General features: G+C 49.2%; 2 protein-coding genes across 4 annotated transcripts; both read right to left on the bottom strand.

Annotated features, from left to right (window-relative positions):
* Window positions 1–24: 24 nt before the first annotated feature.
* Window positions 25–3,949, bottom strand: TLDC2 (TBC/LysM-associated domain containing 2). 2 transcript variants are annotated; one of them, XM_085079474.1, is made up of 6 exons: window positions 3,497–3,949; window positions 2,566–2,721; window positions 2,018–2,170; window positions 1,776–1,871; window positions 1,117–1,190; window positions 25–715 (listed from the first exon to the last, which is right to left on the bottom strand). In XM_085079474.1, the coding sequence occupies exons 1-6, from the start codon at window positions 3,527–3,529 to the stop codon at window positions 580–582; spliced, it is 648 nt and encodes a 215-aa protein (XP_084935600.1). In that variant the 5' UTR covers window positions 3,530–3,949; the 3' UTR covers window positions 25–579. The 2 variants fall into 2 exon arrangements, with proteins under 2 accessions (XP_084935600.1, XP_084935599.1); XM_085079473.1 differs by lacking the exon at window positions 3,497–3,949 and having other exon boundaries at window positions 2,566–3,224.
* A 2,077-nt stretch (window positions 3,950–6,026) lies between these two features.
* PIGU (phosphatidylinositol glycan anchor biosynthesis class U) lies at window positions 6,027–25,132 on the bottom strand. 2 transcript variants are annotated; one of them, XM_085079472.1, is made up of 12 exons: window positions 24,942–25,132; window positions 23,256–23,320; window positions 21,901–21,960; window positions 20,936–20,998; window positions 19,584–19,693; window positions 17,856–17,956; window positions 15,830–15,927; window positions 13,840–13,994; window positions 13,185–13,328; window positions 12,251–12,375; window positions 10,299–10,441; window positions 6,027–7,581 (listed from the first exon to the last, which is right to left on the bottom strand). In XM_085079472.1, exons 1-12 carry the CDS (start codon window positions 25,069–25,071, stop codon window positions 7,468–7,470), a joined length of 1,308 nt encoding a protein of 435 aa, XP_084935598.1. In that variant the 5' UTR covers window positions 25,072–25,132; the 3' UTR covers window positions 6,027–7,467. The 2 variants fall into 2 exon arrangements, with proteins under 2 accessions (XP_084935598.1, XP_084935597.1); XM_085079471.1 differs by lacking the exon at window positions 23,256–23,320 and having other exon boundaries at window positions 24,942–25,069.
* Window positions 25,133–25,196: the final 64 nt, after the last annotated feature.

Raw genomic sequence — 25,196 nt, 5'->3', positions numbered from 1 at the left:
CAACTTCACGGAGTCATTCAACACTTCCAGGGCAAGGATGAGAGCATTTATTGAGGAGTGGTGACTGTACTACCTCCAGTGCTGCCAGCCCCGGGGGCAGAGGCTGCCTGGGCTTGCTCAGTCCTGCCAGCATCACTCTGCTCTTGAAGCTTCCTCCTCCATGTGGGGTCCTGCTGTGCTCAGCTCTGCCATGTGCCCTCCTCCCAGGGCAGCTCTGCCTCATCCCAGCCAGGTGGGTTGGGGTGAGTTTAGGGTTGGAGTTAGGGTTAAGGTTAGGTTTAGGGTTAGTTGTGCCATGCCATTGTGGGCCTGTGCAGATACTGTGGTCTGCCCAGCCTTATGTCAGAAGCTCTGAGCAGCCTGAGATCCCACTGCTGTTTGTCCCCATCACAATCACCCCACCTACTGCTGTTTCCCCATGAAATGGGAATGTTGGTGTGGACAGATCGAAGAAGGCAGGGGTGAGGCTGGGATCATCCCACAGGCTCTGTGGGTGCTGTCAGGGAACAGCTGTGCCCAAAACATCAGTCCAAAGCATTCCATCACTACCACCTCTTTCCTTGGGTGTCTTTGCTGGGGTCAGGACAGACCCCACAGTTCCAGATCCTGGATGCAGAACTCCTCCTGGTGTGAGAGGGTCTCATTGTCAAAGGTCTCACAGGGCTGGCTGCCTCCGTGGTGCAGGTCCTCGTCCAGCCACAGCCCAAACCTACCGCTGAGAATGTGCCAAAATCACAGTCAGCTGGGACCTGCCTCCCTCATGGCTGGAGACCTTTCATGCCACCTCCTCAGGGACCAGCCACTTCCCATCCTCCATTACTGTCCCCTGAAATGGGGATGAGACAGTAGAAGCAGCTGGCCCAGGTCTGCCACTGTGCCCGCAGGCCGGGAGCAGGCAGGGAGCGGACCAGGAGTGAGCAGCCCTGCCAGCAAGCAACAGGGTTAGGGAATGAAAAGGCCAGTGCTGCTGGACAACCAGTGCCTGTTTTGGGGTTCAAACCACTCCCATGTGCCCGAACCTAGCTCCACGTGATGAGTCCTGAGCTCCCATCATGCCTCTAGTAGCCATCAGGGCTGGTGGCTGTGAGTGGCTTAAGTTGCCAGCTCAGTTCCTACCTGCCCCCACCGACCATCAGCAGGTTCACGTCCCCTTTCAGGAAGAAGTCATTCCTGCCTGTCCACCTGAACACCTGCATGGGGACAACACTCAGTCAGGACTGTGGGCTGGGGCACAATGTCCCCATCCTGATTCCTATCCCTGTCCTGTGAGGATCAGCTGAGGGCTGCTGAGCCAAGCTGGCTCTGCTCCTGCTCGGCACCTTCATGTCCCACGTTCCCAGAAGACCTGGCCGAGTCTGTGGTCCTGATCCATTCCTGCCAATAGCCCTGTGGGCCCTGCCAGGGGACAGCTGCCATCGCGAATGCCCCGCCACACACACAGACCCCCAGTGGTGCCAGAGATGTGGCTGGGCTGCCACCGCCCTGCCATGTGGAGCGACCCCGGTGAGACCCAGCTGGGTAGGGTCTCTTTCCCTGAGTCTCCCTCCCTGCACACTGCTTGGGATTTGCATTCTCTCCCCAGTCCTGGACAAACCTGGGGGGCTATTGCCAACAGGGTCCCCTGGCTGCTGTTCCCACCTCCGGCCAAGGGCAGCCACATCACCCCAGAACCCCCAGTACCGCGGGTCCCCCATGCCTCCAGGCATGGCCGGGTCCTCGGGACATGGCCAGCCTCCTCCCCGGGGTGCCCCACGGCTGGCAGCCTGCAGCCCCACCTTCAACTCGGGGCAGAAGGAGAAGAGGAAGGTCTCCCCCGTGCCATAGAAGCCGCTGCTGCTGCGAATGGCGCTGGCAGAGAAGGCACCGAAAGCCTGGGGAAGCAGAAGGGGATTCTCATGGCGCGGTGCTCAGGGCGGCTTCCAGCGCCGGGACATGTCCCCGTCCTGCCGGCGGAGCGAGGATGTGCCCAGGCCACGTGTGACACAGGGGAGCCGGGCTGGGGAGGGCACGGCCATACCTGCGCCTCCGTATCCCTGATGAGCAGCAGGGCCGGGGAGTTCGGCCGGGCCCCACTCCGGTACAGTGTCCGCAGGCTGAAGCCGTCCCGCCCGGTGGAGTAGAGCAGATGCCAGGGCTGCTGCGTCAGCCGCGGGGGCAGCTGGGGCCCCAGCTGGGGCACAGCGGCCTCAATCGGGGCTGACCCGCTGAGCATCCTCCCCGGCCCCAGCAGTCCTGCGAGATCTCACTGATTGTCCTCCTGAGAGCTGTCCCCAAGCACACTCCCCCTAAATACCCTCCCAAGGTGTCTCGTCAAGCCCCTGTCCCTCCCAGCAGCCTCCTAGGATAGTTCCCTCAAGCGTCCTCACCCTGAAAACCCTTCTCGGATGGCTCAAGCATCCTTTCCCCCAAGGGGTGCTGCTGAGATAGCTGTCCCCAGGGACAGGGGAGTGTCACCCATCTGGCCTCACACTGGACCAATTCCTGGTAGGACAGCGGTCATGGCTGTGGGTGCGGAGCAGATGAACACGAGGGTGGGGTCCCTGTGCTGGCCGGAGGGTGCCTCACCTCGTCGATCTCCTTGTCCCGCAGGATGCTGCTGGGTGTGCTCAGCACCAGCCTGCAGGGCTCCTCCTCGGCTGCTCCTGGGGCTCTCTCGCAGCCCTGCCGCTCCTCTCCAGCCGGCTCCTCGCATCCCACGGGCAGCTCCTCCTCCTGGTCGGGCTGGGGGCAGCTGGAGGTCAGCAGCTGCGGGCCTGAGGGAGCAGCAGCTCCCGAACCTGCCCAGCGTGGGGTGTCTCCCATCCTCTGTCCAGGGGCTGGGAGAAGGGGCCCGAAGTTCACAGGAATGGGCACTAGGCTGAGCCTTCATCGCAGCTCGTGGTTGCGCACAGCCCCCGACAGCCCCGGTGTGCCGTGCCACGCCCTGGCACTCTGCCACACCACGGGGAACTTCAGGGGTGTATGGCCACTCGAGGGGGAGGAAGGGGAGGAGGAGTAGAAGGAGCAGGAAGAGAAGACAGGGGAGGCTTCTACATCTGCAGCCTCAGCAGAAAAGGTGAAGCCTGGCCTTTTCCCTCTTTGCCCACGGCCACGCTGACCCCGCAGAGTGGATGCAGTCAGGGATGTGCGCTGGTCCTAGTAGCCGCTAGTGACAAGTGTCTCAGCCAGCGACGTGCTCAGGATGACTGGTTGCAGCCCACCCCCAAGGGCGAGTGGGCAGCAATTCCCTGCCCACCACTCCTGAGGGGAAAAGAGGAACAACCAAGTGCAGCCCCGGCTGGAAGGAGATGTGCCCCCAGAGTGCCTGGATGCTCGGGGGTCAGCGGGCTACAGGGGCATGTCCCACATATGCCCATCACCCTCCGCACCGCCCCAGTCCCTCACTCTCCCCAGGGCAGCGCCCCTCTGTCTGTCCAGCCCCATGTCCAGCCTGTCCCAGCACTGCCCCAGAGCTCATTCTCCGCTGCCATGTGGGACCCTGCCGCAATGGACCTACCAGGAGATGGTAGCGGACTCGGAGCCCCCGCATTTGCAGGTGTTTCTGGGGTGCTGGGAGCGCCGCCAGGGAGCCCTGGACACCGCCCCGGGGTTAATGTTCAGGCTTGCCGGCCCCTCCCTGGCCATCGGTGCGTGACAGGGTGGGTGTGGATGCCAGCAGCCTGTCCCGGCTCGGGGGGGTCCAGAATGTGGACCTCCATGGTGCTGGGATGGGTGGGCAGGCGTCCCCCTCCAGCCAAGTGCTTGGTGGCATATGGCTGTCACCTCTTTATGCCCCAGTTGCCCCTCAGGAGCCCCAAGGTGATGGGGTGCCCTTGTTTTGGCATCACCGGGGCAGCTCGTGCCGAGTTGCTCTTTACAACACAACTATTGCAATGGCTACAGCAACTGCCAACACTTGTGTGGTGGGGTGATCCTGGCTGGACACCAGGCACCCACCAAAGCCTCTCTCACTGCTCTCTACAGCTCGGCAGGGCAGAGAAAATACAGCAAAAGTTCATGAGTTAAAGATCGGGTGAGATCCCTCATCAAATACCGTCAGGGCAAAACAGAGATATTAACTGAATTTATAACTAACAAAATCAGAGCAGCATAATGAGACATAAAATAAGACCTTAAAAACACCTTCCCCACACCTCTCTCCTTCCCAGCTCTGCCTCCTCCCCTCCAGCAGTGCAGGGACATGTGGAATAGGGGTTATGCTCAGTTCATCGCCCGTTGTTTCTGCTGCTGCTCAGGGAGAGGGGTTGGAGCCCTTCCCCTGCTCTGGTGTGGGCTCTTCCAGGGGCTGCAGGTAGAGCTCTGCACCCCTGAGCCGTCCAGGGGCTGCAGGAGCACAGCTGCCTCACCATGGGCATCCCCACAGAATCCCAGGGGAATCTCAGCTCCAGCTCCTGGAGCAGCTCCAGCCTCACCTCCTGCTCTGCCCTGGGTGTGTGCAGGGCTGCTCCTCTCAGGTGTTCTCTCTCTGCTCTTCTCTGAGGGTAATTAATATCTGTGCAGTAACTTACCTCTTCTACTTAAATCCCTGGTCCCTGAGGCATCACCATCTGTGCTGGCCAAGGCCCAGCCCAGCAGTGGGTCCATCCTGGAGCCATCTGGAGCTGGCTCTGCCGGACACAGGGGAAGCTTCTTGCAGCTTCTCACAGAAGACACCCCTGTAGCCACCCCACTACCAAAACCTGGCCCCACAAACCCAGTACAGGAGGCCCTGGTGGCACATGGCCCTCACTCCCAGAGAGCCAGCCTGGGACTGGCAGCTGAGGGAAAGAATCCCTGGCAGAGGGGTCCACCAGCCTCAGGTGCCTCTGGAGAAGCCCCTGCAGAAGAGGGAGGAGGTGCAGTTTGCAGTGTGGCCCCTTGTCACTGATGCCACCCCCTAACCACTCAGCCTGGCCATGAGCCTGTGGGTCCAAGTGCAACAATCTATGCCAATCCAGGACTTCCTGCGTGCCTTGGATGGTGGCACGATGGCCTTGATGCCTGGCCCACACCCTGGGCCCACAATCTAAGTTTTTGGGTTGTTCCTCATCTCCACAGCAGGGCCCATCAGTCCTGGTGGGTGTGAGCTTACTGTGCTGCCAGGCTCTGATGGCAGTGGGAGTTTGGGGGTGCCTGATGTCTGGCACAGCTTGCAAGTCCCTGACAAAACTCAGCGGCGAGACCAGGAGGTTCTGCTGGTCTCAGAAACTTCCCTTGGGACTCTGATCAGGAGCCAGGACAGGCACCCAGTACCTGCCTGAGCTGCCTTAGCATGGCCATCCATGTCCCCTGTCCCTGCCCCTTCCATACCCCTACCCCTGCCAGTGCCTCTGTTCCTGCCCCATCCCTGCTCCTGGCCCCATCCTTCCATACCCCTCTGATTCTGTCCCTGTCCTTGACACTCTGCCTGCCCTTGTCCTGTCCCTTTACCCCTTCATTGTCCCTGCCCTTGCCCCTACCTCTGCCCTTTCATTTTCTCTATTACCATGCTTCTGTCCCTTCCCCTGACCCTGTCCCTGCTCATGCCTCTGCCCTTGCTCCTCCTCTGTCCCAGTGCTCACCCCATTACCTTCCTCAGGACTGCATGAGTCCAATTTTGGGACTTGTGCCCCCAGGAGGCACAGAGGGACCCAGCCCAGGGGGCTGGCAGTGGGCATAGTCCCAGGAACTAATCCAGTTGCTGCAGAGGACAGGGACACTGCCTGCAGCCCTCAGCTCAGTCTTGCCACCTCCTGTCACCGTGTCCCTCCTGATTAATTATTTCTGGCTTTGTGAGAAGTGGGGCTGTAAAAATGGGCACTCCCCATAGCTCCCTCCAGTTAGTCACCCTCTCAATTTCTCTTACACTGCTTCCAGGTTACCTGTACATACCTCTGGCCTTCCCTAAAGCCAGGGGGGTTTCAACCTGCTCCAAAAACCCATTTACTTTTTGTTCACTTGCTTTACTCCCAACCCGTTTTTACTATCAAGTCTCCTCCCACTCCCTCCCTGTGCCTCTCAGCTCCTCCCACACCTCCTCTCACCCTCCGGTCCCCTCACAGCGATAGTGCACACGAAAACTTGCAGAGTTTATTATGTCCCTCGCCATGCCCCACCGGGCCGGCCCCAGGCTGGGGCTGTGCTGGGCGTGGCTCCACCCCTCAAAGCGCTGACACCAGTGCAGTAAGGCAAAAGTTTGAATTGTCTGGAAAGAAAGACCACCTGTTTACACACCTGCCTGAGCACATCCACCTCTCAGCTGCTCAGTGCCAGGTGTGGTTTGCTTTCCATATCACATTCCCAACCCTTCAGATGTCCCTTGGGAGCGGTGGTGATGCTGGAGGTGGCTGTCACACTGCGGTCACCGCATCTCAGTGCCACCACACAGCCAGCAGAGCTGGTGGCTTCACCCCAGAGTGTCACATTCAGGGGGCAGCAGCAGCAGCTCCAAGGTGAGCAAGTCTGAGCACAAAGAGGAGCAGGGGGGACCAGAGGAGCTGATTTAAGGGAGACCCCAAGAACAGCCATGAGCCCAGCACTGACTGGCACAGGGGTGGCATGGACAAGTGCACATCCAGTAGTGATAAGCAACTGTGGAACTCCGTAAGAGCCGTGGCTGAGGCTCCCCCTGGATTTGGCCTTACAGGGAGATTTTGACACCTCCTCGTCTCGGCTGCTGCCCCAAGTGGTCACAGCAGCACAGCGTGAGCCCGGCACTGCCAGGCTTTGCCACCCAACAGAAACTGGGAGCAGTGTGAGTCCATTTCCTCACTAGTGTTCCTTCTGAGACCTGCAGTGCCTCTGCAGCTCTTGGCATGGAAGCCTCTGTTGCTCCAATGGGATAGAGCAGTTGGTTACCTGGTACCTACCCTGCTCCTGCTCCCACTCCTGTTCTGGTTCTTACTTGTGTTTGAGTGCTGAGGTTACCATGTGTGGCAGCAGCTCCAGCTGTCCTCCAAGGTCATCATTGTTGGTCACCCAACTCCTTCACTGTGACTGAGCATATGGGATTCTTCCACAACAGCAGAAACACCAAGAAATGGAATTTGCAGCCAGGGCTGGGGCACCAGCTACCCAGAGATTACCTTGTGCCAAGCAGGAGCATTACTGATCAAAGCAGTGAAGGGGGAGATTCCAGGAGAAGCAAACATCTCCAAGAAGCAGTGGGGGAAAACCGTTCATGGTCTGAGCTCCATCCCTAGGTTTAGCTAGGGATGCTAGCTAGTTTAGCTCCATCCCTAGGTTTTACTCTCTCATTCCTGGACTGCCCAGAGCTGACGGCTGAGGTTGCAGCAAAAAAGCACAGCTGAGGGGGGAGGCAGCTCTGACAGCCTCTGTGCTGAGCCCACAGCTCAGGGGGGTATTCCTAGAACCTCAGCCCTTTCTTTCAGCAGGTATCATTCCCAAAGTCAGACCTCATTCAGGCAACCTTCCCCACCCACCCCATGTATCCCAGGCTTTGAACATTCCTCAGAGTGGTCCATGTCCCAGGAAATGGTGGCACAATCCTTATTTCAAAACCAGCATGGCCTCTGTCCCATCCTGCCTTGTCAAGTGGAGTCCATGAGTGAGGTAGTATTCCCGCCGGAGGAAGGCATAGAAATAATCCGAGACGAGTAGGATCTGTGGAGTGAGATGTTCAGACACATCAGTGGTGCTTCAGAGGAAGGAATAAAGAAGGATATGTGTTGGTGACAGACCCTGTTGGGGTTAAGCACTACCTGGGCTGTTCAGCACACGCTCCCAGAGGAGCCACTGTGACCCTGGGAACATCTTGATCATCCCCTCACCATGTTAAGCCAAGGGAGACTCACAGACAGTAGCTCCATAAACTGGCCAAAAGGTATGATAATAGCAGGTCAAGCTGTGCCACAGCTGCATAGACCATTTCAGCTGCACCCACAGGTCTCCTTCTATTCAAGTGCTGTCACAGAATCACAGGGTCATTTTAGTTGAAGAAGACCTCTGAGGTCACTGAGTCCAACCTGTGCCCGATGTCCACCTTGTCCCCAAGCCCAGAGCACTGAGTGCCACGTCTAGTCATTCCTTGGACACCTCCAGGGATGGGACTTCACCACCTCCCTGGGCAGCCCCTTCTAAGGCCTGACCACCCTTTCTGTGAAGAAATCCCTCCTTAGGTCCAACCTGAGCCTCCTCTGGCACAGCCTGAGGTCGTTTCCTCACATCCTGTCTCTTGTTCCCTGGGAGCAGAGCCTGACCTGCCGCTGGCTGCATCCCTCTGTCAAGGAGCTGCAGAGTGAGAAGGTCCCCCCTGAGCCTCCTTTGCTTCAGGCTGAGCCCCAACCTCAGCTCCCTCAGCTGCTCCTGGTGCTCTGTTCCCTTCTCTGGACATGCTCCAGCCCCTAAATGTCCTTCCTGAAAGGAGGAGCACAAGACTGGACATGGCACCTGAGATGCCTCACCAGTGCCCAGCACAGGGGACAGTCACTGCCCTGGTCTTGCTGCCACAGCATGGCTGGTACAGGCCAGGTGCCCTTGGCCTCTTGCCCAGCTGGGCACACCTGGCTCACGTTCAGCTGCTGTTAATCAGCATCCCCAGGGCCTTTCCTCCTGGGCACTTTCCAGCCACTCTGCCCCAAGCCACTACAACTTTGGTTGTACTGAGGCACACAGTGGGACTGCTCCCATGCCTGAGAGCCCTGAGGTTACAGGAATGGCTGACAGTGGATTCTCTAAAGCTGCCACCTTGGGAAGCTGCCTTTGCTGGGGCAGGCTGGGCTGTGGCAAGGTCCTGGTGGCTCAGTAGTGCCATTTGTCACTTAGCCTCTTGCACTGTGATCTTCCCCCAGGACTGCTGCCCTTCTCCATATGGAAACAGAAGCACATAACTAGAGTGGAAAACCTTTACAGTGCCAGCCCAAGCTGGCAGTTATTTCCCTTGTGTCCTAGTGTGCAGATGTCACTTAAAGCATCACTCTGGCACTATGTCACCTGAAGTATGTGGCAGTACCAAGGGCACAGAGGGAGGCACAGGCAGAGCCTGCCTGGGTTACTGTGCAATACAGCACAGAAAAACACAGCAGCTGCTGCAGAGGCTCAATGGCAAGACAGAAGGGGATGGAGGACCAGGTGGAGACTGGGGAAAAGAGAAACAGGGCTCCAGACTGCTGAGGTCAGGGGAGAAAGTGTGAAGGAGAACAGAGCCAGGGAGAGGGAAACAGCCATGATCTGCTTGCTTTGCTGAACTGCTGACAGGCTCTGTCCGTGCAGGTGATTTTACCTTTAACTTGTCTAAATGAGAAAAGAAAGAGCTGAGGTGAGTGGGGATGAAGGCTAGGCCTTTCTCACAAGGAAATCAGACAAGAGATTTTTGCTGTCTGCATTTACAGAGCACAATACCTTGCAGGATCTTCTACGACTTTCTCAGGTAGGGATTAAAATTATCTTAGAGCATCAACACCTGCCAGCTCTAATTAAAGTTTTAATATTCCTTTAATTCCACAGCAGTAATGAACCACTCCCAATTTCCTATCAGACCCTTTTAACAGAATCTCTGTTCTCACTCTCACCCTACGCAGTTTCCTTCAGTTTCGCCAAGTGTTTTCCCCATTTACCAAGCGTAAAGTAGGTGATTTTCTCCCTCTAGTCAAAGTGTTCGCCCGCTTTAGGAGAAGCAGACAAGCATAAATGGCTCAGGGACACTCAAAATAAAGGCAGTTTTAACACGAAATAAACATTCTGCTCACCCACATGTGAAACTGCTCCAGGGCTCATGACAAGCAGCACAGAGAAGAGGAAGGTTGTAGCAAAAAGTTGTAGCACCTGTGTACAGTGAGTTCCACCCTTCAAGGGTGCTAAGCTCTGCTTTCCCTAAGGCCAGTGGAAGTCATGTATCCAGAATGGCCTCAGCAAAGGCAGGGAAACCCTGCCATCACTGGATCCCCTGCATGTGCCTTCACGTGTCAGAACAACTGATGCCATGTCCCTGTGCATGGGCAGGTGTCATCTGTTTTCTGGCCCCACTGCTGCTGCCCCAAGGTTTTTCCATTTCCCCTCTTAGCTCCCCTTCTCCATATACTTGTGCTTGGTCCTGTCATACTGAGATGCTCTTCCTCTGCCATCAGCAACAGAGCAAAGAACCTGCAGTCAGCCAGGTTGAATTGTTAAGCTACAGCTCAAACACCACAAGAATTCTTTGCCATTAGTATGCCAGGGGTTGAGGAGCAGGCAGAATCCAGCAGGAGAGCCAGGAAACTGCTATGCAGGACCATACAGGCTGCAGAGAGACAGCCCCATCCTGCAGAACTCACTGCTGCTGACAGGCCGCCCCATCCAGCAGCCTACCCACAGTACAGCTTCATTTGCCTCGCTCCACTGACCTGCCCTATGTTGAAAGTCAATGTGATGGCATAATAAAAATTGGAGTTCGCACTTCCTGCATAAATCCATAGATGCCACAGAACAGGGAACAGGAAGGAGCAGAAAATGAGCACACATGACAGGATGAAGATGTTCCGGAGGACTGCAAAAGAAAACCAGCTGTTAAAATGATGTATCACTGAGTAGCCATGGTCACACAACCAGCAATAGTATTTGGGGTGTGTGCAGGGGTGAGAGGCACTTGCCAACACGTACTTCCCGCCAATAACCTTCCACAGGTTGCTTTAGTACCTTCCTGGCTAGCGGTTATAAAAAAATCCACTATATTTCCCTTCAAAATAAATACTTCTGCCTTTGCTGCAGTGTGAAATCCCCCATTTGTAGCTCTTTCCTTCTAGGTTCTGATGCCAAACATTCTTTCTTGGATGACTATGGCTTTTTGATAGCTACACCACAGTAACCAGCAGTCTGGAAAGGGGCCTTCCTTTCCAGCAGCATCCCAATTTGGAGAGCAGAGCATGTTAATCCCTCGCCTCATGCTAGCAACAAGGGAAAAAATGAACCTGTGGGTCACAGGAAAAGAGACTTTCTTGGGAGGTGGCAAGGAAATGAAAGCACCATAAAAGGAAGAAACTCATACAGGCCAAAAGCACTGACAGATACATCATCTCGGGAGGTGCAGGAATCCATCAGTCTGGCTGAATATGTGTCAGGTGGGCAAAAACCAAGCACAACTTTGTCTAAAAAAGCTGAGAACTACCAGGCCAGGAGAGGTTTAGTTTTCTGTGAAGTGCTTATGCCTGTCCTTTGGCAGCAGCACTGTAATCTATCCTGACACTTGTGCTGCTGTGCTTTGCTGCAGCTCAGCCCATGCCCATCATTCTGCAGCTGCGGGCAGCTGATGTTTTAAGAGCATTGTCACATCCAAACCTCTTCACACCTATTTTAAACCTCTTATTCCGTGGGTGTGTTCACACACTGTGGGGTGGGAGCATGTGACAGATGACTGCTCCTCTCACTGCATGCTTGGAATGTGCAACTGAACTACACTGAGCAAGGACTTCTCAGAAGTTCATCAGCTGCTACAGCTGTGACATGCTCAGGGGCCAGCCTGAGGCTTCCTGCCCTGTTTGATCACAGCTGCTTCAGCCTCAGCTCTCCTGAGTCTGAAACCCACAGAGCAGATGGTCTCCAAGTCTCCCGATCCCTGGTGATGGTGACCTACAACAGGCAGGTGAGCTGTTAAGGAACACACTTGGCCCGGCTTAGAGAAGGTTGTAGTGAAAGACCTGAACAACCTGGCAGGGTTGGTCAAAGCAATTGGTTTAAGCGAGAAATGCCAGGAAAAACACAGCACTTCCAAATGTCCCCATGGAAGCAGGTTCTAAAGACTGAGCTTGATACTCCACAGGAAGCTCTCTGGTGATTTTAAGAGCTAAAGAGGGTCTTTATGAAGCATTTAAGAAAAAATGAACAATTGCTTGGAGTAATTCAGTTACTTTCACTCTAAGCAAACAAGCAGATGCAAAACGAAGCACGGCTGCAAGATGCAGCATTTTAAGGCTGAGGGACTCACCAATGGCAGGAGCACTGTTCAAATTACACAGCTTTAAATGGGAGTGAAACATCTGGAGGATGGATGTACTTCAAATAAGCCACATCCTTTGTGCAGGACTGTAAAAGGTTCTTATAAAAAAGTTAATCTTCAGAACAAGCTGGAGAGGGGGGGAAGGTAAGGTACAAGTGAAAATTCCCTCCTTGACCAATTTCAACCCTAGTCCTAAAGACATGTTAGGGACTGTATCACCAGAGGAAAAAAAACCCTCAAAATTCAGCCTCCTTCTAGGCACCCCACAGAAGCCATAAGGGCCTGGTGGTGACCATTTAGTTTAATTATTTGACAAGTCCTTTCCCATTCCAGATAAAGAATAATCAAGCACAAAGAACTTACATCTGTAAAGGTGGCTCCAGATTGGAAGAAAGGCCATGTACAGTGCAACATCTCCCACAGTGGGATAGGACTTGAAGATAGAAATGATGGCGAGCTGGACAAACATGAAGAACACTGGGTGTTCCCTGGAAGGGAAAACAAACAAACGCTAAGAGGATGCAATAGGGTCTCTGGAAACTGCAAATAAGTATCAGCAAGGGCACAGATGTGCTGCTGGGACAGGCTCAGAGAGGCTCCTGTAGCCCTGCTCTCTTCCAGACAAGGCTCCAAGTGCTGGGTGGGGCGAACAGAGCTGCCTGCAGAGCACCAGGGTCAGGGGAGGCACATATGCCACAGCACTCACCCAGCAACCTCGGACCTCCCTCAGCACACATTTACATCTGCACATTGGTCACCTGCACTGCGCCTCCCCAGCTCTACCTTATTCACCAGAAGCAATCAGCACCTGCCCTCTGACAGTGATTAGGAGAAGCTCACAGTTACCCCTTTGGTACACCTGATGTATCCAGTGCAAGACAAAGGACAAGCTCACTGAGAATCCAGGCCTGTTAATGGGTGTTTTTATCAGAAAGAAGTCAATGAAGTCAGACAGCAAAGTCCCCAAGTTTCCCCTTTTTTTCTGACAATGAAGAGCTTGAAGTTCCAGCCAGTTCTTGCTTTCTGACTACAGTGGCTCATGCTGGCAGGGAGCAGGCACTTCTAGAGCCTCCATTTCTGCTGTCTCTTTTGATGCTTGCAACACAGAGTTCCACTGCAGAGCCCAAGTCACTCTATTTAAGAGGAACAGAGCTGAAACTATGGGAAATGAGGAGGACAGGCCCTGTTAAAAATCTTTTCCAGGCTTGTGGATCAAGACATCCTACTTCAGCCTTAGAAGCTTCCACTGGATAACTTAAGATTAAAAAAAGTAGCAGAGAAACACACGCATACTTACTTTAACTTTATTGCCAAGGGAATAGTGTAGAAGAACACATTGATTTGAAACACACATACGAAGAAAAGACTAAAGTGTTCAAACATCTCTGCAAAGAAGTACCAGAAAAGGCCAATATTGGGTGTCAGGTCTGGAACAGAAAGGCTGAAATTTGAAAAGAAAGTCACAGTAAATGGTTGTTTTTCACTGTCCTACTTCTGTTACATTAATTAATCATTGTGTGCTACTGGACAGAGGACCTAAATTATAAATCTATGAAAGATAAACCAAAGGGGTGAAAATGTGGAGAACAGGTTTAAATCCTGCTGAGGGATCCTTTCTGATATCCCAGCAGAATTTAAATCATTCCCAAACAGACATTTCTCCAGAGAGGAGTATTTTACAGCCACGGTAGCTCTACAATCAAGTACATTTCCAGTCACTTGGTGGAAAACATCTCCTGTCCTTAACATGTGCTGTTATTTATTTAACTGAAGTTGGAGTTGCCTAATTGCTGCTTTCCTCCACATATTCTTTCCTTTCTTGCATTGCCACTAAATCACAGACCCCACACTTCCTGGGTCAGGCACACATCTGTGTGTGATAGGAAAGAGACAACATGGGTGGGGAGGGCTGGGCCAGACAAAAAGCCATCAGTAAGAATTCTTATACTTACATAAACCCATAAACAGATGGGATAAAATCCCAGGAGTTGAGGAGGAAGAAGGAGAGGCAGATGATTACCACCAGGCTGCATAGGTACAGGGATGCATACTGCATGGTGTAGAGCCAGAAACTTTTGCTTTTCAGTTTGATTGGTATGAACTGACGCTGAAAGTGAAACAGAAGCAACTTATCAGGTGGAGAGCCACAAGAAAGCCTTCAGAGCATCATTTTAAATTAATGAATGAAAGCATCAAACATTGGCACTATGGCACTGGAAGGAGCAGCTTTCAAGCACAATTTGCTTGTTATTCTTCACTCTGGCCATTTAAGTCATACACATTGCATGTATTCCCAGAACTGTGCTTGAAAATACAGTAGAACAGCTGGTCATTTCTGCTTGCAAGGAGTCATTCATGTGAGCACATACACAGATGTAAGATTTACACACCCCTCACAGCTGCACTGCTACCTCAGATGTTTGCAATACTGCACCAAGTGCCTGTCTTTTTCATGAACTGACTCCAGTGAGTGACCGAAATCCCTACTCCACAATCGAATGGTACCACCACAAAGCCTGGCACTCCTGCTCTGCTGAAATCATGGAAAAAGGACATCCACTGCATTTGTACACACAAAGGAGCCCCTCTGAAAGCTGGCTTCCTCAAAGCCCTGCAACTGCGACATGTCCTTGTCACAAGTCAACCACAAGCCATTGTCATGTAACATGACAGGGGTATCTCACTCCATCAGGCTCCCTGACTGCCTGTGTACAGACAAATACACACAGAGACCAACACCTTTGGTAATTGCTCAGCATTCTGCAGCTCCATGTCAGTGATGTGGCTTTTCCATTTGGCCCTGGGGTTTGCAGTGGCAGATGTGCAGAGAGCCTGCCCTGACCGCCAGGGGTTCTGTGTAGATCTCCCTGGGTTTTCTGTCAGGGTCGGTTTAACATCACTTGCTGGGATAATGTAAGCAACATTACCCACGATTTTGGGTAAGACTGGAAAGGGTGGGAGAAAAGTGATTTAACTCCACACAAAGAATGTAGGAAAGTTCATTTATAAATTTAGATAAAAGGACACACACTGGCATGATTGCCTTTAAAAGATACAAATTAGGCAACCACATATCAAAGCACTTTTTGTTTGTGAATGCAATGTACAGTGCTTGCACTTTACTCCCAATTTACTTTGACTGAAGTTAAAAGAGAACAAACTAGACTAAAATACTAAATATATAAATTCTCCTAAAAATCATCAAACTGAAAAAAGCAACACTGACTCTGCACTTCTTCTCTTGCAAAGGCTAATAATAAGATTTCTGAAAAAAAAGTAAGAGACATTCATTTCAGATAGTCAGACAAAGGAAATTAATTAGAACTGACTACCATTCTATGTGAAAGCTCAGAGATTTGAGAGGAGGCTAGTTAAATAGTTAAGATAAGCTATAAAAATCACCATCAGAAGCAACAGAAAAATCACTGGTGAAATGCACAACAGCAGTATTTCAGAATAATAATTTCAAATACTAAAAATTATCACAAAGTGATCTGTGAAGTGAGCTGAACCTCTGCTGGCGTCACAGCCTCACCTTGCTACCATAGCAGAAAAAAATTAGCAAGGTCAGCCCTGATCGGATTCAGGGTCCTGTTAACGGAGAGGGAGAAAGGACAACCAGCCTCTTTCCAGAACATGCTTTTTGCCATTAAACCCCAAATCAGCATTTGAGAACTTCTCTGTGTCTAAGCCTCTCACTGCTACTCACATGACACAAAGAGCAGCACTTATTTTGGGCAAGCTAAACATCACCCAGTTCTGTAGCTGACTTCCTGCTCCCTTCTCTCCACACAAAGGCATTCCCATTCAGGGTTCAAACTTGCCATGGCTTGTGGAGAGCCACTTTTTCTGAAACTCTGCACCTGCCTGACTCCCTTCTCAAGGACTGTCCCTCCACAGCTACAAGAAGACAACAGGTACCAAGAGTTACAAATCACCCACCTGTAGAAGGTAAAGCAATGCTGGAGCAAAGAGTGTGAGAGGGTAGAGTGACTGGTATGTTGCTAAGGCCAGGAACACAGCACTGAGGAAGGCACTACCTGTGAAGAAAAAAAAAATGTTCATTTATAAAGGACTTCTACTATAAACAGCCATATATACAGGAAGTCCAAGTGGGAAGAAACACCACCCTCTGCAGGGGATTCACAAATACCAGGACACCACTTAAAGGAGTTTTTAGCAGAATGTATCCTGGAGGGTGTCCTCTTGTTAACAACATTTTGAATGGAGAATGACTCATTCTACAAGAAGGAACAACTGGGTGGTTTATATCTCCTGCCATTCACACACAGAAAGAGATTCATATACTTCAGTCTATATAAAGCGCAAGCTGGCTGCTGTTAATGCATGGGAATGCATTCACTTAAGTAATATCTGCATGTAAGAGCTGCCATACGGCGCATGCGGGATAACCTCATCACCAGAATGTGCTGGGGCCTCAGAAAAGCTCTGTGCAATAGAGGAAGCAAAGTCTGCAGCTAACGGAATGGAGTAGCATTCCTGCTTTACTGATACCAAAGCTGAGACACAGAAAGGACTGACAGTTTTCCAAGTGGTCTTATAAATATGAATACCTTTATTGTGGAAGCTATATTTGAGGTATCTCATGTCGAGCTCAGAGTTGAGTACTCACATTTCTCAACTACCAAAATTAAGTCCAAAAGATCTCAGGTTAAACAATAAAAATACAAGCACCCAGTGCAGTAGCCTGGTTATAGCTACAGATGTGATGGAAGTCCTCTGTAAAAACAGAGCTCAGACAGCAAGAGCTCTGACTCAGTGCACTGAGCCAGCTGTCAGCCTGCTGACAGCAAACACTCAGAGAGCTTCTCTCTGCTTCCTCCTTGGAAAGAGAAAATACAGGGTTACCTAGTGTCCCCTCTTCAACTACACTCTCACAACAGAAACCTTCCTATACTGTATTTTATCCAGTGTTCAATTCTGCACAGATCTAAAGAAGTGATTCCCAGAAATCACAGTCATAACCCGGATACCCTCTTTGCCCACTTTAAGCCCCAGGCTGCCATAGTCCCAGTCAGTAAGAAACCATGAGACAGCCACTACAGTTTTGTCTATGACCAAACTATTGGTCTTAGGGTATCAGTGAACACTTAAAAATCAGTTCAGTTAAACAGACCCTATTTGTTTGCAATTGCAAATGCTTTTAAATGAAAACTCCTCCTGACTCAATTAGCCAATAATTATACGAAAACTTTCTTTTGGAGTCACTAATAAAAACTATGTCATCTTTTTTTTGCAGTGCCTGGGTCTGGGCCCTGCTGGAGACAAGAGATCAGACTAACCTTTCCTCTGATCCAACAGAGAACTCCTTAAGACTTAGGTGACTAGTACAAATCATATCTGCTAAAAGATTTTAGCACTGGAGAGTCAGAAAGAAACAGAAAGCTGCCATTATGCACAAAATTAATGAAACGGTGATTCTGATGTAATCTGCTCAGCTGGGCTGGTTTGGGTCTTTGGTTACTGCTTCTGCTTCCCCAAAGCTCAATTAGTTCATTTCAAACCATGTTTACAACTGTGAGTAAAAGCCAAATAATAGCTGCAGGTGAATGCTTGCTTTTGAATAAAAGTTCAAGGATAAGCTTTGAAAATAAATTGTGTACAACGCCTTAAGTGAATATTCACGTACAGAAGAAGAGCAACAGAGCTCTTATGTCCTCCAACACACACACCCATTTCTTCCTGAACAGAAAACTATTTGAAGCCAACCAGGAAAAGGAGTCAGTTTTCAGATGAAATTCCAATACATTGAGGAGAAGAAAGTAAGTTTTCACTTGAGTATAAAGTCTCTTGATCTCATGAATTCATGTAGAACTTTGACCTTATTGCAACACAGCAGAAACAGGACTGGAATAATACCTGTGAAGCTCTCCCTGGATTTAATTTTTGCTACATTTCTAATCCTTCTAGAAAGCCAAAAAGAACCCTTTTTTCTTCACTGTGTTACCTTTTATTGTAGCTAAAATGAAGAATGCAATGACAGAGTTGTTGATGGCGCAGGTGGACTTTGCCACACAAGACATCACAGTGTAGGGGTTTAACAGGTAGCTGAAAAAGAGCAAAGCCCAGGTTACATTCAAAGGAGACAGCATCTAATTAAAGAGATGTTCAAAGAAAAAAAAGATGCACTTTGCCTTTTCTTTTTGTATATTTACATTTTATCATCAGCAAATTAACTTGGCAGAAGAAGTTCTTTAATCTGAGGCAAAAAACAGACCTCTGGATTGCAGCCTTGGACACAGAGGCCACAGGGAGCCCACTGCAGAAATGAGACATTGGAAAGATGTCCAAAATACAAGTTCTGGCCTAGAAAACAACTACCAAAAATGTTTATTGCTTTGCAAAAACACCGTACATTTACTCAGTCAGATACAGGATTATTAGGTCCAAAGGAAACTTCTGCTAGTCACATCCACTGCTTCTGAAGAAGGGTAAGACGAAAACACAATTGAAACAAATCTGAGACATAGGCAGAGTTTCCCACAACCCAACCGGTCTCCTGCTGTGGCAGAGCAATCATTTATGTTCACCACAGCATGATCTGAGCACAAAACCTGCCTGTTATGCAAGACTGGCACTTTTTCACTGGAATTATAAAAAAACTCTGAACAACTTTATATTCCAAAATGCAGCCATACTTTCGTTAGCGCTCCTTTTGGAAATAAGAATTACAATAATCTCATTTAAATAGGTTCAGAGTAAAGAAAAAGGTTTGAAGGACTACCAGTATAGTATGTATGATAATGTACTGATCAGCCTTGCCAATAATTAAATTACTCATCAGTTAGTAGACAGGGCTGCTGATTTCCTAATTCTCTATTTATATTTTCCTACTTCTCTGAGCCCCAGTCTGTCTTTTTCAGTGTTTCTAGAGGGGCAGCCAACAGCAGGACAGGTACAATTTAATGCCAACTTTGCTGTGGCAATGTGCAAAACAGTCTGCCATTTACCCACTTTACCTTTCTGGCCATGGAGAATGTGCCATTTAAAAAATTCATATGAAAATGAGAAAAAACGTCCACTTATCTAATGGAGAACCTTCTCTGATGCAGAACAATTTGGATAATTTCTGTGTGTTAAAATATCAATTAAAAAATCTGTAACAGTAGGTACCTTGCTTGTGTATTATTTATTTTGGTTGAAGCCTTCTGAAATAAAAAAATATTTAGTATACAGAGGAACACCAAGACATGAAATCAATAAGATGACAACATTAAAGTATCTTATAACTGTTACAAGCAATTTGGGATATCCACATTGTGATATTCAGCAAGCATTTTGTCCAGCTGCTCAAAAATTCTAATATTTCTGAAAAGACACCATTTGGAAGGCATAGAATCAATTTTGATAACATTATCATACAGACAAAATAAATGGGAATGTGGTCTGTGCAGACACAACATTCTTGTTACCCAATTAATGACGTTATGCTGTCTCCAATTAATGACATGTCTCCAAGGGCCTGAGTGAATTTATTTGTTGGCAACAAACACACGGAAATGCATCTGCTTTTCACTTTCAAACTGACTATTCAGGGCCAATAGGAAATTCCGAATTTCTAGGGGAAAGAAACCCAACTTTTGACAGTTTTTGAAGGCTCAAATGAGACAAACAAACCTCAAAGGGAGCTGAGGAACCAAAGCAGCCTACTGCAGCCTACAAGAGCAATACTTACAATAGTGCTACCTTGAGGGGGATGTAGTGCATCTCTATGGGTGTCTGGATGAGTTCAGCCACATCTGGTGCATATTTATCCAGTTCTATTAGGAGCTTCTGCTTTTTGAACTGAACGAGGGAGAATGATCAAAGACAGTCAGAAGAGGAAAGTCATTATTCTGTACTAGTTGTGTAATTCTATTTCATATTACACAGCCAGTTACCTGGGGTTTCTATTATTGTGGAGCATATCCAAGCCCCTGGTGTGAGCTAAAACTTAGGTTATGTGATGAGTTGTAGAGAACAAAAAACCAATCTTTTCCCAAATACTTAACAGTTGAAGTGAGACTCAGGAGGAAGCTTCATTGTCTGAACTCCATTCATTACCTGTGTCTAGCTCTTGACATAGCTAACTGTGAATTCAGCACACTAGAGTTCAGTAGTCTCAATCTTCCTAACACCTGTCTGGATCACTAATGAAAACCTACTTTATAAATTCACTGTTCAATACACAAATCCCTGAAAACTAAAGATCCGTAAGTATGCAGGCTTTGTTGTTGTGAAGATGGATACCTCTCTTTAATCTCTCTTGCTCTGTGAGGATCTCTATGGAGACAAAGGAGAAATCTGAAATATGTCTTATGTCGTGGTAAGACAGAAGGACAGAGATGCTGGCAGTAAATTCTCAACAACTGACGTAACTCATGTGGGATTTTTACATGCCTGCAGTTCTACCCTGAGTTATTCCCTCAATCTCAAAGTCAGAGGACAAAGAACAACCATGTAGCTGGGTGGAAGACCACAGAGATTATGTAGAAAATGTAGTCTCCCTGTTGACGTTAACACTAAATCCCTGCCCCTCTGGAATTGCAGAGAGCACAGCACTGCTTACACAAAATGTTCTTTGAGACCTGGGAAAGAACCACTCACCTTCAAATACACATCCTTATAATCTGAAGGGAACAAGTAAGATTTGATGTCAGACTTTCACCATGTTCACTAGAATGATTTATGTCACCTAAGAATCATTGGAACGTTTCATTCCTTCCTTTCCACATTTCTAGCCTGTGTATTACTTCATGCTGTGTGCAGAGATACCCTCTGCAAGGTAGAGGGTACACCCAGGCTGTAGAAGACCACTGTGATCACCACTCACAGTGTGTAGCTACAGACACTGTAATAATACCACATCAAAATTTAAAATGCCTCAGTTGGTTACCACATTTGGTCCTGTTTGTTTATCATTAAAACATGACCAGATTTACTGCAACAAGAACTTGACACTGCATCCTCTGGCACATCTTTTCTTTGGCTCAAGATAATTATTTTTCCTGGGAGAAAAGAACCAGCAACACTGGGAAGTCAGCTTACCACAACTTTGTTGAAGTCCTGAATTGCCAAGTAGAGGGCAACAGCAGTTAGCACATCAGTTATCTAAAAAAACAAGGGATAGACTGATTGTTAGCAAATAAACAAATGGAGAAAAATACATTGGTCAGCATTTAACAGGAGCTCACCTTTGACTCAGCTGTGGAACAAAACACAAGGTTTAAAAATCCTGAAAGGCTGATTTGTACAGTGCTCTCACACACCACCACTTTACCTTGAAGGCATGAGCTGTATCAAAAATATTTATATTCACAAAACAAGAGAATGGGAAATTAAGAGGAAAGAAACTGTTCATGGAAAGCAGCACAGAAATTTAATAGAGGGAAACACTGGTGTAGTGAGAGCACAGCTATCCTGGGGCAGTGCCCAGCTGGGTAAACACATCTGGCCACCAGTGCAGCATGACAGTGCCTTGAGCTGCCCCACACTGCCCAGGCAACAGTTCAGGGCAGATGGCAGGGACGTGGGGACAGAGGCTCCATGGGGTGCCACATGCAGCCAGCGATAGGATTTCTGTCCTTCTGAATGATGCAGAACTCATCATTCAGAAGGAGAACAATTTACAAGAGACAATTGGGGAATTAATCCACTGGTGTTCCTTGCAGGTCTGGTGTCTGGCAGAGAGAAACAGCAGTGTAGGGATTTAGCTGGGGGGACAAAGTATTTGGCTACCCATAAGAGATAACCTTTGAAGTCTGAAATAAAATAACACCTTCCTATCCCTCCGTGGGGATACTTACCTAAGCAACAACTCACAAAAAAGAAGGAATATGTACAAGAAGGGAAAGCCCTGAATTTGAGTTTGTGCAGGCAAAGCTGCCTTTCTAATTAAACTGTGAGCTCAGCAGGAATTTGAGCTACAGAGAGGCTGAAGAACTGAAAGGAGAGTCACACTCAGCATTTCCCTGAATGAGACCTTTCAGGAGGGGGTTTCCAGAAGCACTTACCATGAACACCAGTTCAGCATATTCAATCAGGAAGTGAAAGAGATAGATTATCAGTGGGGTCTGAAACAGAGAAGGGAAATCCATGTCAAATACTGTCCAGATAAAACACTGGTGATGAGACAAACTACAAGAGTTGAGTAGTTCTATAAGACACTGCCAAAGGTAATTTTCTTTGGCCTCTTGTCTAATGCTGGTACTTCACAGCAAAATGATTAATCAAAACACACTTACTGTCTTTTTTCCTTGCAAAGTACTCAATGCACTTTATAAACAACACTATCAACTCTGAAAATTGTATTCTATTCCACTTTTCAATTCTACTACAATAGCAGTAGACTTACAATAAAAGCACACAAAGACCAGCTTTAGAAAGTAATTTTTTTCTAGGGAATCTATTTTTTCAGGTTATCTGCAAGTACTTTTGAAAAAATTCCTACATAGCTGGTTCCACTGTTGAACCTGTTGTTTAGATGAGTCCTTCATAATGCAAAAAAGAGGAAGCATTTTAAAAACATTAAGAAGTAGGGTTATAGTCCTATCATCCTCTTATTCCCACAGCTTTTCCCTTCTATGGTAAGAGGAAGAGCATGTTTCTGAATTATTGCCATCACACAAAAGCTTAGCTTGGAAGTACTATACTTACATGCTGCAAATTCAGTTTTCACTGTAAGAAAATTAATTTCTTTTTAAATACTTAAAAAATAATGTGATAGTTTAAATAATATGTGACAGGGAAATATCTGACAGTCTGGGAAAAATTCTGTCTAAAGAAGCAGAATTTATTGAAAAGAAACCAGTTTTCAGAGGACACCAAGTACCTGCTTCACTCCAGGTGACTCTGTATGAGTGTACCTTCATATCATTAAGAGCACTTCAGGGCACAAAACCCCACAGGTTTTTAAGTGTTTTTGTAGGAATGCGTTTTCAAGATGAGGAGTAAATAAACTGCATGCCTGTGCTACTTTAGGATTTCTGCAAATGCAGAGACTCCAGGTGCTGTTACCCAGTAAATCCTATCAGACTCCCAGAGACACTGTCCCTGCTGCAGCTTGTGCTGACTGAAACAGCTGCATGTGAACAGAGTATTTGACTTATTAGAAAGTTCCCCTGTCTCAGAGTTTCTTTATGTGGTAACAAATATCGCAATGTCTGTCCCTGCACAGAGAGTGTGCTGGGATTACCTGGATTTCCTCGTGCTGGTCACAGCACAACTCTTGCTAAGACAACCACACAACTTCGGGTTCTCTGCAGTCTTTGGGACCAGACAGGCCCCCAGCCTTCTCCAGGCCATGAGCAGTCAAACTAAGACCCCTGCCACTGGAATGTCACATTTAAAACCAAGCACACAAACCAACCTCATGAAAAATAGCTCCAGAGTAAGGCGAGACCCCTAAATCCAGCAGGGCTAATCCTTCGACCACTGAAATAAACAAAACACCTGCATTAGAACCCCGTAATGTGGGAAGTGAGAGACCTCATGATGGTAAAACTGCAGTTTTTAAAATACCAACACTCTCAAGAATCTCACACTGAATGGGTGACACCATTGAGAAAAAGATTCTCAAGAATCTCACGCTGAATGGGTGACTCCCAGAGCCAACAGCCAGCCAGAACTGATTCTTCCCCGGCTCTGCCATGCATGTTCCTGCATTGGCACTTGTCACCTATTTATTTGTTTCAGCTAAAAATGGTCTTGATGAAATCTTTAGCATTTAACTCTATATAAATCACATGCATGGTATCCCCTCCTTTTATGTCATCTATTAGGTGATATATGGCATCTGTGCTGGAGAAATAATTAATTCCAAGAGGACAACCACAACATAATATAGTATTTGAACTGTTTAGCCTCATTAGACTTGGAGAGGCCTAAAATGTCCAAAACCACAAGGGAAGAACTCAAATGAACACATACTGCCAAGCAAAGCTGAAAGCTTTATCTTGTTGAAAATTCTTGGCATTTTACAGCCTTAATTCAGCTCCCTCACATTCATGGAGCTTGCCCCGCAATGCATGTGTGTGCTTTTCCACAGAATCTCCACCCTCCTGAGCAGAGAGGCTCCCTGGGACTGAGCAGTATGTAGTGAAAGGAGCTAAGGGACATGGGTCCATTTGCTCAGCGGGAAACAGGCAGGAGACTGCAGGAAAACACAAGAGGTGCTCAGTTCAGTGACATGCTGGAGAAACAGATTCTGGCTGTCACAAACTTCCTGTATGGTGACAGCCCAGACTTTTCAAGATGATTCCAATTTTCTCCTTTCTATCTAGATACTGCCCTTGATGCTCTAAGGTGGTATTAAGAAAGATTCAATTGCACAGGAAGTGTGAAGTAGTACATACAGTGGAGGAGAGACCTAAGGTCGTCAAATGCATTTGGACATTTGACCCTTATTGTGGGCCGTTCTTTTCCACCCCAAAACTGCAAATAATTTAACCTGCATAGTAACTGGATACCAAAGGGCTGTCTTTAAAATAAATTAAGGTTCCTAACAGGCTCAGATGCTATACTGAATGCCACTGAAAAGCCCCGATTACACTGTACCTCGCTCAGCCTTCAGGAGAGAGTTTGAATCGCTGGTTAATGTGTGGGGACACCAACTGACCAAGGGAAATGAACGGGGGGCATACAGTGGCATTCTCACCACAACCCGGTCCCTGTGCAGGGACAACGGAACGGAACGGGCCCGGTTGAGGCTGCTGGAGCCACATGCTCTGTGCCGGGTCGGTCACGCGCCCGTTTGTGTACATGTGTGACGCCATTAGTGTCCCCGGCCAGCCGTGAACGGCGACGTCCTGGCTCCAGCCCCGTCCTCCGCCTCCAGCCCCACGGCCCTCCCGCTCCCCGCAGCCGCCGAGCACCGGCTCCTCCCGGGCACAGCTGCCCAGGGCGCAGCCGGGCGCTCTCCCCACAGGGCTGCTCTCAGTCCGGCGTCCGGCCGGGGTCAGGCCCTGTCCGCCCAGCTCGGGGGGTCCCCTCCGCACCGCCCCCGCGGGGCTCCGCCCGGCCAGCGGAGCCCCGGCCCGGGCTCGCCGGGCCTCACCTCGCTTCCAGGCGTTTAGCGGGGACGCCACCTCGACCCGCTCGGCGATGAAGGCGGCGAGGCTGGAGCGGTAGAGCGCAGCGCGCACCGTCACGGCCGCCAGCACCGCCAGCACCAAGGGGGCCGCCATCCCGGCGCGCGCTCTGCCGCTGCCGCCGGCTGTAGTTCCCAGCCAGCGCCGGCGAACGCGCCGCCAATGAACGGGCCCGCCCGGGCAGACTACATATCCCAGCGCCCCCCGCTACACTGCCTCCC

Source organism: Lichenostomus cassidix, chromosome 20 (assembly GCF_008360975.1).
Source record: "Lichenostomus cassidix isolate B80296 chromosome 20, HeHo_3.0, whole genome shotgun sequence".
NCBI classification, from domain to species: domain Eukaryota; kingdom Metazoa; phylum Chordata; class Aves; order Passeriformes; family Meliphagidae; genus Lichenostomus; species Lichenostomus cassidix.
This window is presented reverse-complemented; position numbering and strand designations above follow the sequence as displayed.

What these genes read in the sequence shown, in the direction of transcription:
- PIGU (XM_085079472.1), bottom strand. Translation starts at nt 25,071, where the DNA reads ATGGCGGCCCCCTTGGTGCTGGCGGTGCTGGCGGCCGTGACGGTGCGC. An exon ending in CCCCTCAAGGTAGCACTATT is followed by an intron (nt 17,957 to 19,583) that starts GTAAGTATTGCT and finishes GCTCTTTTTCAG; the next exon opens with CTACCTGTTAAACCCCTACA. An exon ending in CCCTTGGCAATAAAGTTAAA is followed by an intron (nt 12,376 to 13,184) that starts GTAAGTATGCGT and finishes TTTCCCTTCCAG; the next exon opens with GGAACACCCAGTGTTCTTCA.
- TLDC2 (XM_085079473.1), bottom strand. Translation starts at nt 2,802, where the DNA reads ATGGGAGACACCCCACGCTGGGCAGGTTCGGGAGCTGCTGCTCCCTCA. An exon ending in GGGACAAGGAGATCGACGAG is followed by an intron (nt 2,171 to 2,565) that starts GTGAGGCACCCT and finishes GCTGTGCCCCAG; the next exon opens with CTGGGGCCCCAGCTGCCCCC. An exon ending in TCAGGGATACGGAGGCGCAG is followed by an intron (nt 1,872 to 2,017) that starts GTATGGCCGTGC and finishes CTGCTTCCCCAG; the next exon opens with GCTTTCGGTGCCTTCTCTGC.